This window comes from Lactuca sativa, chromosome 3, assembly GCF_002870075.4.
Source record: "Lactuca sativa cultivar Salinas chromosome 3, Lsat_Salinas_v11, whole genome shotgun sequence".
NCBI lineage: Eukaryota > Viridiplantae > Streptophyta > Magnoliopsida > Asterales > Asteraceae > Lactuca > Lactuca sativa.
The window spans coordinates 250889114-250905978 of record NC_056625.2 but is presented as its reverse complement, the minus strand read 5'-3'; the positions used below and the strand labels follow the sequence as shown (position 1 = coordinate 250905978).

General features: G+C 39.9%; 1 protein-coding gene and 1 non-coding gene across 2 annotated transcripts; one reads left to right on the top strand and one right to left on the bottom strand.

The window, feature by feature from the left end:
* Nucleotides 1-13802: 13802 nt before the first annotated feature.
* On the bottom strand, nucleotides 13803-14237 carry LOC111884036 (uncharacterized). The gene has a single exon (XM_023880366.2). It carries the CDS (start codon nucleotides 14235-14237, stop codon nucleotides 13803-13805), a length of 435 nt encoding a protein of 144 aa, XP_023736134.2.
* Nucleotides 14238-16556: 2319 nt separating this feature from the next.
* Nucleotides 16557-16663, top strand: LOC111884037 (small nucleolar RNA R71). The gene has a single exon (XR_002847585.2). It is a non-coding gene; the product is annotated as a small nucleolar RNA R71 (small nucleolar RNA).
* Nucleotides 16664-16865: the final 202 nt, after the last annotated feature.

The window sequence follows — 16865 nt, the reverse complement described above, 5'->3', positions numbered from 1 at the left end:
TACTCGAATGGTGGCTGTTTTTATAAGAAAACTCAACCAACAGAAAATACGTGTCCCAACTTCCTCCGAAGTCCATCACATATGCTCGCAACATGTCTTTGAGCGTCTGAATCGTCCGCTCACTCTGACCGTCCGTCTGTGGGTGGTATGTGGTACTAAAATGCAGCCTTGTACCCAACTCCTCATGGAATTTCTTCCAGAATTTGGAAGTGAAATGCACATCTCGATCTGACACGCTCGAGATCGGCACTCCATGCCGCGATACCACCTCTCTCACATATAACTCAGCCAGCCTCTCAGCAGAAAAACTCTCACTGATAGCAAGAAAGTGAGCGCTCTTCGTTAGTCGATGAACTAATCACCCAGTTTGCATCGACTCCCCTTGCAGTCCTCGACAATTTGGTGATAAAATCCATGGAAATATGTTCCCACTTTCACTCGGGAACCTTAAGTGGCTGCAACTTTCCATGCGGACGCTAGTGCCCGGCCTTCACCCTGCGAAAGGTCAAGCACCTATCTACGAACCATGCGACATCCCTCTTCAAACAGGGCCATCAATACTCCCTCTTTAGGTCCAAATACATCTTAGTGGCCCCAAGATGGATCGAGAACCTCAATCTATGTGCCTCCTCCATCAGAATGGTACGTGCCCCGCCTTCATACGACACCCAAATCCGACTCTGAAAGGTCATAAGCCCACGGCTATCGATAACAAACTCAGGTATTTCTCTGATCACCCGCTCTCTTTTGCAGTTCTCCGGTCTCATGGCCTTTACCTGGGCCTCCCGAATGGTGTCCAACACCGGAGTTATCACTGTCAATCTCAAACAAACATCTCATAACGGGGCACTCTCCGCCCTGCGACTCAGGGCATCGGCTACCACATTAGCCTTGCCCAAGTGGTACAGGATCTCACACTCATAATCCTTTACCACATCCAGCCATCTCCTCTAGCACATATTCAAGTTGGGTTGATCCATCAGATACTTCAAACTCTTGTGATCTGTGTATATGGTACACCGGACCCCATACAAATAGTGAAGGCAGACCTTGAGGGCGAACACCACAGCCACCAAATCTAGATCGTGAGTGAGATATATCGTCTCATGAGGCTTCAACTGCCTCGATGCCTATGCTCTCACATGACCTCTCTGCATCAGCACCACACCTAATCCTGATATCGATGCGTCATAATACACCAGAAAATCCTCCATCCCCTCCGGAAGGGCTAATACTGGGGCTTCACATAATCTGTGGCGAAGCGTCTCAAATGAGGCCTGCTGCTCTGGGCCCCAACTGAATGCTACGCCCTTCCGGGTCAACCTGGTGAGAGGAACAACAATCTTGGAGAAATCTCTGATTAATCTCCGATTTTGAAACAGTTTTTTTTGTTTTGATCGTTTGGGTTAATATTTACATAAATCTCTAATAAATCTATGATAAATCAGAGAAATCTCTGATAAATCTCTGGAAGGACTAATATTGGGCACCCATCGGTATTTAGGTTTAGAAACATTTACAGGTGATTTTGAAACAATTTTTTTTGTTTTGATCATTTGGGTTTCCGTCTAATATTAGCCGAAGACCCTCACAAAGACTTTGACGAATCCGATCTTGGCTTAGCCACGTTTGGATTCGTAAAAGTACCTGTAGTATTTTCATGAAAAACCTGTTTATTCTTTTTAAGCTCAGCCAGTTTCTTGTCATTATTGACATTCCAATCATCATCACGAGAACGAGCTCTCGAGAATTTTCTCACGAGAGATCTTTCTTGCGACACGTTCTCTATTATGTGTGCATGAAAGGGAACAAATGCCCGATTTGGACAATTGCGTGCAATATAACCATCAGATCCACAGTTAAAACATGTCTGTTTCTTAGCATAAAAACAAGTACCACTCTTTTCTGGTCTAGTATTCTTATTGACTCCCTTACTCTTTCCACATGTGCATGTGTATGAATCAGGTTGTGTGACAGGTGTAGGTGGAATGGATGTTCTTGTGACAGAAACAGTAGATTTATCAAATACATCACCACACTTAACAAAAACAACTGAATCATCAAACTTTGACACATCAAAATCATCACAAACCGAAACATCAGTTTTAGAGTCAGAAACAAAAACATCAGGGTTTAAAACATAAACATCAGATTTAGAAATATTATTATTATCAGACACACTCTCTTCTGCTGCCTGCTTTCCATGACTTAATAGTGAATCTGCATAGGAAGTAGAAACATTAGTATCCTTTTCCCAAGCAATACTCTCTGCTACAGGTACAACAGGTTTGCCATACACAAGAAATTCCTCTCTGTCCATCTCTTCCTGGGTTATAGGGATAGCAATGTAATTGTGATTAAATGGAGGAGGGACACGCTCATACCATATACCTACTTGTTTCTTGTCTTGCCATTTCATCTGTTTCTCTATCATGGTTGCAACTTTCTCACTTAACACATCATGTTTTTTGAAATTAAAATCAACATTTTCAAATCGAACTTTCAATGTGTCAAGTTCCTCAGTCACAGTGGCAAATTGTTTCTTAATAAAATTGTAGTTCTCACACTTGTTGCTAAATTATTCTTGTAATTTCCTAAAGTCCTTAGTCTTGGCCTCTAATTGTTATTTAAGTGGTTTTTGTCCTTGTCTAAGGTTATATCCCTCGTACTTTAGGTCCTCGTTCTCTCTACGCAATAATTCTATTTGTTCACGTAAAATATTAATAGTATCAATGCATGTTTGAGAACAGGAAGTTTGACTGACCTATTTCTTCTTAGGCTCAGGGGTAGTAGAAACCATGAATGCAAACTGCAATTCCATCATCTCTGCTTCTGGATCCTCTTCAACTTTCTCCATAGGTATCACACCCCAAAACCGGAACGGCGGAAACGTTCTGGGGTGGATGACATCATGTCAAGTATCACAACACATGCATTATAGTAATCAAAGTACAACAAAACATTGCATTAATAGTAATAGTTTTACATGGTTACATTACAATACATCAAAGTAATACAAGTAAATATAAGTAAGTACGGCATGGCACTAAGCTATCTTCATTAACAGCTCCGGGATGTACTTGTCTAATGCTAACCTGAGAATACAAGTTATTTGAAAAGAGAGTATCAGCATTTTTACAAATGCTGGTGAGTTCATAAGTATTTAGTGTTATTTAGTCAAATAACTTTATAAAGTAATAGTTTAAGTGTTTACAGTGCATTAGAGTTCTTTCCAGAAAATCCTATATTTTCTTTAATAAAAGCAGCCTTCTACCAAGACTGGTCAGTGTTATGTGGTAAAAAGTCATTTTCCCTAAATTGCTATCATTATCAAAATATTGAATTTGATTATTGAGGAAAGCAAACGACATCAGGGAATAACATATGCCTCAGCAGTGAGGACTACTGACTAAGGCAAAGGAATCATAGACTCCAGGGGAATATCGATCGAACGACACGCCTGGTTCAGTCTAACAAGTAGAGACTCAGACCCCAGATGGTACCAAATGAAAGGCACAGCTGGTAAGGTCTAAAACAGTGAATACAGACCGCAGACAGTATCAAATGAAAGATATGTCTTGTAAGGTCAAAACAGAGAAAACAGACCCTAGACAGTATCAAATGAAAGATACGTCTTGTAAGGTCAAAACAATGAAAACAGACCCCAGACAGTACCAAATGAAAGATACGTCTTGTAAGGTCAAAACAGTGTGACTCTGAAAATGAATTACCAGCATACAGTGTAAATTGCTGGCGAAATACCGTTACCTTAAGGCCAAAGAATTATAAGGTAGCCCGGGATACTCGTAACCATACTGACTAGAGTACCAGACGCCCTACAAGCGTCTAAAATATGACATTTGTCACCCGTTGGCTTGGTAGGCCGGGACTGTAGCTAGCAGTCTGGGTGCGGGGTTGTCAATCCTGTATAGATCTATACACACAATGTCCGCTCTCCCTACAGGAGACTCTGGTTACCAACTAGACGATGGAGAAGGCCATGTCCTGAAGATGCATCCCAAATAGTGGGTAGAGGCTTCCAAATAGTGGGTAGTGTGTAAGTGTTGAACTAGAGGTAGAGACTTCCAAATAGTGGGTAGTGTGTTTCTAATGTAAGTGTAGACTAGAGGTAGAGACTCTTAACTGAACTGACTAGAGAATTCTTGTATGTCCATACTCATATAGATAATATATAACTAATGAATCAAACGACCTTCGGACGGCCATCCGATCCCACCAGACCACATCTCAACGAAGAAAAGGAAATAGGGTGGACGAGCCTTCCTAAGTCTTTCAATCATTACTTATATGTACCTATATAAGCACATACATACATCTAACTACGACTAAGTGTGTATCAAGTAGAAGCGATTCTTGTGAAGTAGGAGTGTCTAACAAGTGAAGTAAGAGCGGTCGCAAGTGAAGTAGGAGTGTCGAACAAGTATAAGCGTATCACGAAGTAGAGACGACAATAAGTGAAGTAAGAGCGTCTATCAAGTATAAGAGGCTACAAGTATAAACGATATAGAGACATTAACCGGTATAAGCGTATCACGAAGGAAATGCATTATCAAGTAGGAGTTTTAAATAAGTAAAAGCGAAGCAGCAGTAACTAACAAGTAGAAGTATACGTTGTAAAAGAGAACTTTGATTAAAATCTTGTAAAACCTTTATAAACCAGTTTAAAGTGAATTTTAAGTAAAGCAGTATAAATAAGAGTCTTGAAACAAACGAAAAACCTTTTTAAAAACCATTATAGTGTCCTACTCGGTAAAACAGTGTACAGTGTGGTAAAATCTTGAGCATGTGGGTTACCAATCACATGTGATTGATATGATAACTGGCATGTTTAACTTGTATTCCCCCCTATAAAACATGTAAAAACATTTAAAAGGTTCATTCAAGGGTATGAACTCACCTGGTGTTAGTAGGTCCGACGAGGGTGCCAGATGGGTGTTCGGTGTCACGTAAGGACCTGGACACACTTAGAGACCTATTTAACATATGATAACATATGTTCACATACAATTAGTATATTATATACCAATTAAACAAGTATACACACTCTAAGGAGCGGAAAACACTTTGGTTAAGTGTTTAGGTGTCCCGGGTAGCGTCTAAAGGTGTGAATGGCTTAGGAATGGAGTTTACTCTCCGAGAGTAAACTCCTAAAGCTTAGTTTACGGCCCAGGGACATCTCACCATGAGTTTACGGCCGTAAACTCATGGTGAAGGGTTCTAGTGTGCTAAAGTGACTCATATCAATTGTAGATTTATGCTAGGCTCAAATATCAAATGTGTGAATGGGTTTAAAGCATTAAATGGCCCCTTTGAGGAGTTTACGACACTAAGCAAGGGAGCTTACGGCCGTAAGCTCCTATACCCTCTTTCTTTTGGTGTTTTAAGGCTCTATCTTGTTAGTGGAATTTTTCTAAGTCCAAATCCAAAAGGCATGAGTGGGTTTAAGGTCTTTAAGGGCCTCTTAATGGAGTTTACGGCCCAGGGACAACTCCTAAGGGAGTTTACGGCCGTAAACTCTCATTCCTTGAGTTTTGTGAAGTTTCAAGACCTTATATCACTTCTAGTAATTATAATGGAGTGTGAGGCCATTTGGGGGAACAAAAGCTATCATTTTGGCACATTTAGGGGTGTTTACGGCCTTGGTACATACCTGGGCCATAAACTCATTTTCCCCTTCATTTCATTGTGTTTAAATGGTTTAAACCCGAAATGTTAAGTTCCTAATTTATGTATTAAGTCCAAGGGTGGTTTGGGAGTGTTTTGGAGCATTTTAACAAGATTTAGAGGTGTTTACGGCCTAAGCATGTGCTTGGGCCGTAAACTCTCTTTTATGCCTTAAATCATTGTGATTTAATATTTAAACACTCCTAGGCAATTCCCTTAATTTATTTCCTAGCCTTTAGGGACTTTTTGGGGTCATTTTGGCCTCATTTTAGGTGTTTACGGCCTAAGGAGGAGCTTAGGCCGTGAACTCCTTTTCAACAGCTTAAATGGTCACATTCTAAGCTATAAACACGAATCATAATGTTTAGAACAAGTTAGGATAAGCGGACTTACGATTTGGAAGCGTTTGGTTGCGGATTCGGGGCGAAAACGGGTCTAGTGAGAGAGTATAGAGAGAGAGGGTGGAAAAGGCTCCAATGGAGTTTACTCCCCCTTATATATGGGTGGGAGTTGGAGCTCAGTGATTTTCTACCCGATACTGCCGTTATACGGGGCTTTGGGTCGCACCCGATTTAGTGGTCGTAATAATAAAAACTAACTTTTTCCAATTAAATGGAAATGTGTGTTATGTGTTTTTATTCCCATTTATCACGACTTAACGACATATTAAATATAAACAAATGAAATGTTTACTTAATTGACGACCTCTAATTAACGGAACTTTTATAAACTGGAATATTCCATTAACGGTAACGGGGTAATGTAACATAATAACTTTGGGTTGTCACATTAGGGATGTTACTGATCTGCGCCAAGTGAGCATTTTCAGGTCAAGAAATGTTTAGGGCCTGAATTTGATCCTCCCAGTCAAATGATTGAGCTACCACAGCTAGATTCGTAGTTTCTTTGTTGGTAGCAGCTCCCCTGTTGTTTCCCATCATGTGACATCCCCATTTTCACGGCCAGAAAGGACCGATTTTGTTTATGCTTTATAAAAATCAGAGTACTTCTTTTCATAAAAATGTTGCGGAATTTGTTCCCAGAAAAATACGATAAGTACGTTATCAAAATATTTTCGAAGAAACGTATTTTATTTATTTTAAAACGTTTGGGATGTCATCGTCAATACAGGAACATAAGCTTAAACGGAACTTGCATTTATTTACACTAGTGATCTACATCTCTTTAATCTCTCAGTGTAATGTCACTTAATATCGACACCTGTCATATAAATAAACTGAGTAGGTCAGGTTGGGAAACCTGGTGAGTACATAGGGTTTTCGAACCATAATAATATAATTATTATGTTTAAACAATCAAACAATCAACCCAATTACACATCCCCATTATCTTCTTTACTCTTAAGAATTTATCCTATGAGTCATCTATCCTGCATTCGTTTATTCCGAAGTCCCTTACTTCCAGGGTTATAGGAATGGCAGTAAATCCATAGCTACCAATGCTCGTTCGTAAAGCACTAATTCCTTAGCTGCTATAGTTTATTCATCGGGTACTAAATCCATAGCTACCAGTGTTTATCTAATAGGTACTAAGTCCATAGCTACCAATTCCTAACAGGTACTAAATCCATAGCTACCAACGTTTATCTAATAGGTACTAAGTCCATAGCTACCAATTCCTATCAGGTACTAAGTCCATAGCTACCAGTGTTTGTCCAATAGGCACTAAGTCCATAGCTGCCAGTGTTATTTATTAGGCACTAAGTCCATAGTTTCTTATGTTTACTCACATCATCTTTTCCCTCTCATCGTTCATCTACCCATGTCATCCCCCAACATATTTGTATATATAAAATACGTATACAGTTTAAATCATTTAAAACATGTATAAAAACGTTCATCCAGCATAGACAGCAAGTACTCAGATAATATGCACACATAGCATGTAATTTATATAAAATACTTCATATATATGTGTAAGATGAAAGTAACTATGCACTCACCTGAAAGGTGGTGACTTAGTACTCGAACAACGCTTCGATACTCTCAAAACAATTTTCCTTCGATAAAACCTAGTATCAACATCACTAGGGTTCAATCTAACGATAATCGCGACAAATTAATAGTCTGATTATCATTATTATTATATAAGCGTTAAATAACACTCAATATAACTCATAATAATAGCCTAAATAATTATTTTAAGGACCTAATAACATTAATATAATTATTTGGAAGTTATATTAAAAATTGCGAAAGTGTAGCTCACTTACAACGAATTTTATAGAAAACCAGAACTTTATTTGGAGCAGCGTTTCGAAACCGAAAAACCCTTTTTCTCGGGACTCCGGGAGCCTCGGGGCTTCCTTCGGGTGCTAGGGGTTCACCTAGACTTTAGGGAGGGTTAAAACCCTTAGAGAGAGAAAGTGTGGAGAAAGGTGTGAGATTTCCGAGGGGGTTTGCATGGTATTTATAGTGTTGGAGCTGCTCGGATTACGCTGGGTGTACTCCTCGGATATGGATGCCAGCCGAAGCCAACTGTCTCGCACTCATCTCGGAAGGATAGGGCCGAAGGTACGCTGGGCGTACCGGATTTCGTATGCGGGGCGTAATGCGAAGGGAGACGTGTCCGAATCCGAAGCGCGTTTCTTCATCAGCGATGGACAGCCCACGATGCGCCACGTCACCAAGTCCTTATCAGCCTTCGCAAATTCGATCATAAACTTTAAAAATTCGTAACTTTCGCGTATGAGCTTCGTTTTTAACGTTCTTTATTTCCAAGCGAAGGTGCGAACGTACTCTACAACTTTCGTTTAGACTTCGTCGGCTAATTTTGACTCGATTTTAAATTTTATATTATTAACAGGTCGGGACAGGATTGGTCCGTTAAATCCTCATAACTTCTTCATTCGACGTCCGTTTTCGCCCATCTTTTTCTCGTTATGCTACTCTTATCGAGATCTTCGATTCTTGTTTAGGTCGTGTCGGCTAAAAATCACTCGATCTAATATTCGAATTTCAGGCTGTACACCGCTAATCCGAAACTTCGAGAAATCATAACTTCTTCATACGAAGTCTGATTTGGGCGTTCTTTTTATCGATGTTCTTAGTTTAACATACTCTACGACTTTTGTTTAGATTGCTAAGGCTAAATCTCACTCTATTGTAAATTCACTATTTACGCTTCCCGGTGTCGTGCCGGTTCCGTTGCGAAACTTCGACGGGTCATAACTTCTTCGTTATAACTCGGATTTCAGCGTTCTTTATATGTACGGAAACCTTGTGAAATATTCTACAACTTGGTTAAGATTATTTATTCTAAATAATATTTTGTGGAAAAGTCATTTTCGACACTTAATGCCTCTAAATTGACTAGCCCGGATCTGCGGGCGTTACAATTATCTCCCCCTTAGGATGATTACGTCCCAGAATCATTAACGAAACAGGGTCGTATAATGACTCCATATGTCATCTCTTCATCCTAGGTAATAATTATAGCTTCTACATTCCTTCAAGTCTATCTCTTAGACTTATTGACTGTAAGCAGTACTCGATCGTGCACCTGCTCTCTACCTCAGGCTAGATGATGTGTGTAAAATGCACTTGTTTTATCCCTACTTTTATTAATATATTTAGCACACAAAGGCAGTGAAACTGTCTTTTAGTGGTATAGTTTAGTAAGTAAGGTGTCGAATTCAGGGAACGGAAAATTAAACTAATAACTAATTTTAACTAAAACAATTAATGAAAGTAAAAGGTTTTTCTTCTAGTTTTACAAGACTAGAAACTTAAGCAACACTTAATTAACTAAATGACTAAAGCAAACAACTAATTCACCAAATTTGATAAAGATGTTTCTGTTTAGGTTCAACCAATTCACTTCTATGGTTATTTGTATTTATGATAGATTAATTGTTATTGGCTACCAATTAAAGTGGTTAGGTTCATGTTCATTACTCCTAGCCCTTAGACAATTAACTAATTTAAGCGGTGATCAAATGTTTAAACTAATTAATTCCCTAGATTAATGATTTGGATTAAATAAGATTTGTAGTGGTGAGTCAATTTAGTAAATCAATTAACCTCTTGTTTGATGGCTTCTCAAACAAGCTCACACATTAATCTAATTATTGTCTTATTAATCTTAGTTTCATAATCATTATTCCTAAGCATATGAATTAGTGTTCACATAGACATATGAGGTTAACAACTAAGAGATGTTCATGCAGCTTAATTGTCTTCCAATTAACAGAAAATAATCGTGATTAATGCATAAGGGTCTTTAACAAACTTAATTTAATAGATCACCAATAAAAAATTAATCAAAAACTAAGAATTAAACCATAGGAGTTCCTTGGTATTCCCCAAACAAAAACGAAATTAGTTCATAGTTGCAGTAAAATCACACACAAAAACAAGTTTAACTAGATTAGACATGCTCAAATCCTAAAGCAAAGTGGAATGATTAACCTAGTTGCTTCAATTCTTCAAAAGGTTGGAGATTAGCATTCCTCAGTGTCTTCCAGTGCTCTCAATCGCAGAAGGATCTTCAAAAATCACCAAAAGTGTAGTCCCATCGGATAAAGGTTTGATTTTTATAGATATCTCATAACAGGGGGTACTCGGCGAGTAGCAGACCCAACTCGCCGAGTAGACTCGTTGTTATCCGTCTTAGATCAGGAGTCGTGGCTATCTTCTGGAATATTCAGCTGGACTCGCCGAGTATACTCGTGTACTCGCCGAGTAGATGGGCTTTTGTTCCTCAATCTTCATTCTTTGGTCTTTAATTGCTTTCCCTTGCTCCTTTTTACTCCCAAGCATGTCTTTTTATCTGAAAACAAAATTTAAACAATATTAAGTACCTTTTATCCATATTATTCACATAATTAGTTAAAAATTAATAAAAATGTATACTAAATAATTAACTAATTCTGCACATATCAAAATATCCCACATTTGACTTTTGCTTGCCCCCAAGCAAAACTAATTTTTAAACATATTAGAATCACATATGACAACTCCAATCTAACCCAGCCATTATGCCGAGGCCGCAACGCCTGCATTTGTGTCTAAAATTTTTCCTAAGGACCTCCTATACTCCAAATACTCACAATCCTCATAAACACTTGCCCACTCATCCCGAACTATGCTCATTTTATGCAACCCTCCGAATCCATCCTCAGAAAACCTCTTACCCTCAAGGTGTTTTTAACTGAGCAACCCAAGCATACATAATCTAGAATTACAACTTTTCGATACCACTATGGAGCTCTTTTGTAATTCTTCACTTCCTTTGGTAATTTGATCTTTGATCTCTTTGAATTCACCACCTTGTTGTTTGATTTTTGGTATCTTCAACTTTTTGAATTTCTTGGAATTTTGATCTTCTGATCTTCACTTTATTTGCTCCAAAATTCATACAACTTTTCTTAATTCTCTCTTTTTTTACATGTACCTATCTTTTTTCACTCAAATCCCTACATGCTTAAGCAGGGGCGCTCAATCTCAACCTTTATTGGCTAACGATAACAATTTTCCTGGATACATTTCAGGTTTAGGCTGCTAAACATATTGCATCCCTCGGGCCGAGCGGGGTCGTGTTTTTGTCCCATGATTTCACTGGAATAAGGAAGCCACAAATGCACTAGAACGTATATAGGCTCAAGTAAACATTTGGGTTATCATGCAATTATCAACACAATTCTAACATGGAATCCTAATTTTACTTTTACCAAAATTTTCTAAATTAAATTCTAAGTAATATTTTTGGTATGCAACAAATTTTTTAAAATTAGCCTAAATTAAGATTCTAAGTTTTCTATTTATGTGACTAACCCCCTACCCCACACTTATTTTATGCAATGCCCTCATTGCATATTATGCAAGAATAAAAATGCAAATATTGAGAGAATTGGAACAAACTCCCCTGGGGTAGCAGTCGATAGGTTGATACTCTTTTCTTCAGCTCCTTCTTCTCTTGACTTTCACCATGGGAACAGCTCATCCATGGCTCGGGTGTCATGCGTCTCGTGTGGTTGACAGCTCGAAAATTTTAAGGAACAAGCTTCTTTAGAATATCTCCAGAGACAATTCCTCCCAAAAAGTGGGTAAATGTTGCAGTGAAAGTGCCCAAAGCAGTTCTGGAATTCGAAAATTGGCAGCCTACTAGGGTTGGTCATTATAGTTCACCCCTTGCCCAATGTCATCTAAGTAGTGGTGGTATTCTAATTGGTTCCATCCGTCATTATCCTCCTCCACCGGAATAACCGGTGGGTCTTCTTGCACCCGCTCGCTACGCTGTCTGACCCGCCTCCCCGGCTCCTCCGGAATCGCCGGTTCGTCTTCATGTGGGATGGTGAATGAGTCACCAAACTTCTCGACTATCCTCGCCCTCCGATATAATGCCGTGTTGAATGGTGGAGGGTGGATAACCGTGAGTGCCCTAGCTTGCGGCAGATCAAGTATCCCAAATGACTTGGCCAGTCGAGTGATAAACATTCCTCCATTGATTTTTGAATTGATTTTTTCCTTGACCGCCCCTTCGGCAAGGAATTTGGCAATGCAGTATGGGAGGTTGCAAAAGGCTTCGGGAGTAATGATACTCCATAAATAGAAGATGTCAAGGGTTGGGACCTTGTCCCAATCCTTCCTCTGGTTGATGGTGTTGGCAATAAATCGGTGAATAAGGCGGTGGATTGGTGAGCGGATGTGGCCTTCTTGGGCGGTGGAAGGAATATAAACTCGGTTGGTGATCGTGTTCCACCATGTTGAGGCCACTACTGCCTCAGGAAGTTCTTTGTGGCAGTTTTCCAAGAATGCTTCAAAATCTTCCGTCATCATCATGCTTTGATCATAGATTCCCAACCTCCAAGAGAACTCGGCAATGCTGCATTGTCGCAGCTCTCCACCCAAAGAAAAAGAGATTATGTTGGGATTGTAGTACTCACTACCACCTCGGAATGAGATGGTAGCGAAAAACTCCCAGCACAACTCAACATACACGGACTCCTGAATTTTGAACAATTGTAACCACCCATCACACGTGATGGTGGTGTACCCCAAACTGTACTCTTTCACCAAATAAGGTGTAAGCTCCTCCTCCAACCCTACATTGCCCAGCCAACCCCAATCAACCGCGTTTGGTAGATGAATTTCCTTTTGCTTGAGGGCCTCCAATCTGTTTCTAGCCCTTGTTTGGGATGACTTGGAAGTTATGTGTTGAAAGGAAAGCCATGGAATATCACTTTGACTTCCCCTACACGAAGACTGCCCCCTTCTAGCCATGGTTCCTGCATACAAACACCAACAAACAATACCCAGTAATTAAAAACAAAGAAAGTGGGTCTGAATAGTCATCTACTCGCTGAGTACATGACCTAGTCGGCGAGTAGGATGAACATCGGGACTGTATTGTCTCGGACCTGTGTATAGCGGCTAATAATCCAATTTTTCCATAGGGGTTTGTTGTAATGGCCTATCTAACCATAAATCATAAAGAAATTCGTCCTAATATTACGTAATTCATGGCTAATTCGAAACCCTAGAATTTGAGGAAACCCCCAAATCCGAAATCAAGCAAAATTGGGGCAAATCTACAATAAAGATCGAACCTTTAATGAGTTTATAGTGTAAAGATGTTACCTTTTTGGTTGAATGATGCGAATCGAGTAGAAAATCGGAGAACTGGGACGAAATCACGAAAATCGCCTGGCTGCTCGAGGATTTGCTGTGCACGGCGAGTATGAGGTGAAATGGGTGAAAAACCTTCTTTTTTTACAGACTTATATTTCACCCGTGTAAATCGGCTACTCGCCGAGTAGAAAGGACCTACTCGCCGAGTACATATGCAGTTACGCGTTTTTTCGGGTTACTCGGGTAGGTACTCGCCGAGTATACGTGCCTACTCGGCGAGTAAACCTTGCAGTTTGAAAAAATTTGTGACAATTTTGAAAAATTTATGTATTTTCTCCTTTTTTAAACCATCAACCCCACACTCTAAGCATTGCTTGTCCTCAAGCAGTTATGTTCTCAAAAATAGATGAAGAAAAGAAAAATTAATAAAAATAAAGAAAAGGAAAGAAACTGCAAACTTGAAACTCGGGTTGCCTCCCGAGAAGCGCTTCTTTTTAGGGAGTCATTAGCTGGACTCCTCCCCTTCTACGTGGTTGCAATCCTTTCCAACAACAGCAACTCTTCCATTCCTTCATTCCGGGGGACGCCTTCTTCATATTTTTTAACCCTATGACCATTGACCTTGAAAGGCGTGCCATCTCTTGATAATAGCTCTATAGCACCATGTGGAAACACCGTCTTCACTATAAAAGGCCCATCCCACCTTGACTTGAGTTTTCCCGAGAAAAGCTTTAGTCTTGAGTTAAAGAGCAACACTTTTTGGCCTTCATGAATTTGTTTATCTTTAATCCTTTTGGCATGCCACATCTTGGTCTTCTCTTTATATAGCCATGAACTAGAGTATGCATCATTCCTTAGTTCTTCAAGAGCATTCATTTGCATTAACCGGCTGCTCTTTAATTCCTCCATGTTGAAATTACACCTCTTCAAAGCCCAAAACGCCTTGTGTTCTAGCTCCATCGGTAAATGATATTGCTTTCCATAAACTAACCTATATGGTGTGGTACCAATAGGTGTTTTGAAAGCTGTACGAAAGGCCCAAAGTGCATTATCTAGCTTATCCGACCATTCCTTGCGATTGCTCCCCACCGATTTCTCCAAAATTCGCTTTAAGGCTCGATTTGTCACTTCGGTTTGTCCACTAGTTTGTGGATGGTATGATGTGGAAAACTTATAGGTGACCCCATATTTCTTTAACACCTTCTCCAATTGATCATTGGCAAAATGTGTGCCTCGGTCACTTATAAGGGCTTTCGGGACTCCAAATCGTGAATATAGTTTCTTTAAAAACCGTACTACCACCCGTCCGTCATTTGTTGGTAATGCTTGTGCTTCCACCCATTTGGATACGTAATCCACCGCCACTAGTATGTATTTGTTTCCTTTGGACATGGGAATGGTCCCATGAAGTCAATTCCCCACACATCGAACACCTCGCATACTTGGATACTATGTTGTGGCATTTCATTTCGAGATGAAATGTTTCCCACCCTTTGACAAGCATCACATTCTTTGACAAATTGGGTTGCATCTTTAAAAATTGTGGGCCAATAAAACCCAATGTCAAAGATCTTCTTCGTCGTGTAATGTGCTCCATGATGTCCACCCGTGGGGCCGCTATGACAATGCTCTAGTATTTTCCGGCTTTCCTTCCCGAATATGCATCTTCTTATGATTCCATCCGCACAGCTTCGGAAGAGGTATGGCTCATCCCAAAAGTAATATTTTAATTCAACAAATAATTTCTTCTTTTGTTGACTGCTAAAGTCTTTCGGGATGTATTTTATAGCTAAATAATTAGCTATGTCCGTGAACCATGGCTCTTCTCCCACTGTCACCATGATGTACTCGTCCGGGAAGTCGTCTCCAACTTTATCTTCTTGCAATTGCGGGTTCTCAAGCCTTGACAAGTGGTCAGCTGCCACATTCTCCATTCCCTTCTTGTCTCGTATCTCTATGTCAAATTCTTGAAGAAGTAGCACCCATCGTATCAGTCTTGGCTTGGTATCCTGTTTGGAGAACAAATACTTGATAGCCGAGTGGTCAGTAAAAACAGTAGTTTTAGATAAAACTAAATAAGGGCGGAATTTGTCAAAGGCATACACCACAACTAGTAATTCTTTTTCAGTGGTGGTGTAATTTTCTTGGGCTAGGTTTAGAGTCTTGCTAGCATAATATATGGGTTGAAAGTGCTTATCAACCCTTTGACCAAGGACAGCTCCTAATGCATAGTCACTAGCATCACACATAATCTCAAAAGGTAAGTTCCAATTTGGTGCAATAATGATCGGGGCATTAGTTAGTTTTTCCGTTAAAAATTCAAATGCCTCTAAACACTCTTTAGTGAAATTAAATGGTGCATCTTTTAGTAGTAATTGTGTTAGAGGTCTAGTTATTTTTGAAAAATCTTTTATGAAACGCCGGTAAAAACCCGCGTGTCCTAGAAAACTCCTAATACCCTTCACATTAGTTGGTGGGGGTAATTTGGCAATAGTGTCTATCTTTGCCCTATCCACTTCGATTCCCATTTTGGAAATCTTGTGGCCCAACACTATACCCTCCTTGACCATAAAATGACATTTCTCCCAATTGAGGACCAAATCGGTTTTTTCACACCTAGCAAGCATTAAATCAAGATTAGTGAGACAATCATGGAAAGATGATCCAAAAACAGAAAAATCGTCCATAAAAACTTCCATGAACTTTTCCACCATATCGTGGAATATAGCTGTCATACACCTTTGAAAAGTCGTGGGTGCATTGCATAACCCAAAAGGCATCGGCTCCTCCTTTTGGTAGAACCCTCTCCCTTTTTGCCTAAACCTTTCCTCCTTGGCTTTCTTGTACTCTTCATAAGGGAGCCAATCTTTCTTTTGTTTGCGCCATTCTTCATCATATTGGTCTCCACTTGAGTAACAAACTTTCGCCTTCTTGTTGCCATTCTCATCTAAATCACAGTCTCTAGTGAGGTGAGGCCCATTGCAGTTTTCACAACCCACCCGAATAGCATGGATTGTTTGATCCATCTTATCTATCCTCCTATCCATGGTTTTTAGCATAGCCATGACCGCGGATAAGTCTTCAGTAGCTGCATAAGCAGCTCCCCTAGTGACATCATGCCTAGGGTTGTGGTATTCTCTAGAGTGTTTAGAGAATTCTTCAATCAATTCTTTGATCACCAGGGGTGGCTTCTTTGTGAGCGGGCCTTACGAGTCTAGTAACTGCCTGGTTGTGACATTGACTCCATCATAGAAGATGGATACTTCTTGCTGGCTGTTTAGGTCATGGTGTGGGCGGTTTCTTAGTAAGCTCTTGTACCTCTCCCATGCTTCATATAGCGACTCTCCAACTTGTAGTTCAAAGTTAGCAATGGCCTTCTTCAACTTGGCTATCTTGGAATGTGGGCAAAAATGATCAATGAATTCTTCTTTCATCTTGGCCCAAGTGGTGACTGATCCGGGGGAAGTGACTTGAGCCAGTCTTTTGCAGCACCTTTGAATGTCACCGGAAGCATACGAAGTAGCTGAGTCTCGCGGGGCACATTTGGAACGTTGAAGTAATCAGCTACATCATTGACTTCATCCAAAT

Coding starts and splice junctions, on each gene's coding strand:
- LOC111884036 (XM_023880366.2), bottom strand. CDS start 14,237: ATGGAGCTAGAACACAAGGCGTTTTGGGCTTTGAAGAGGTGTAATTTC.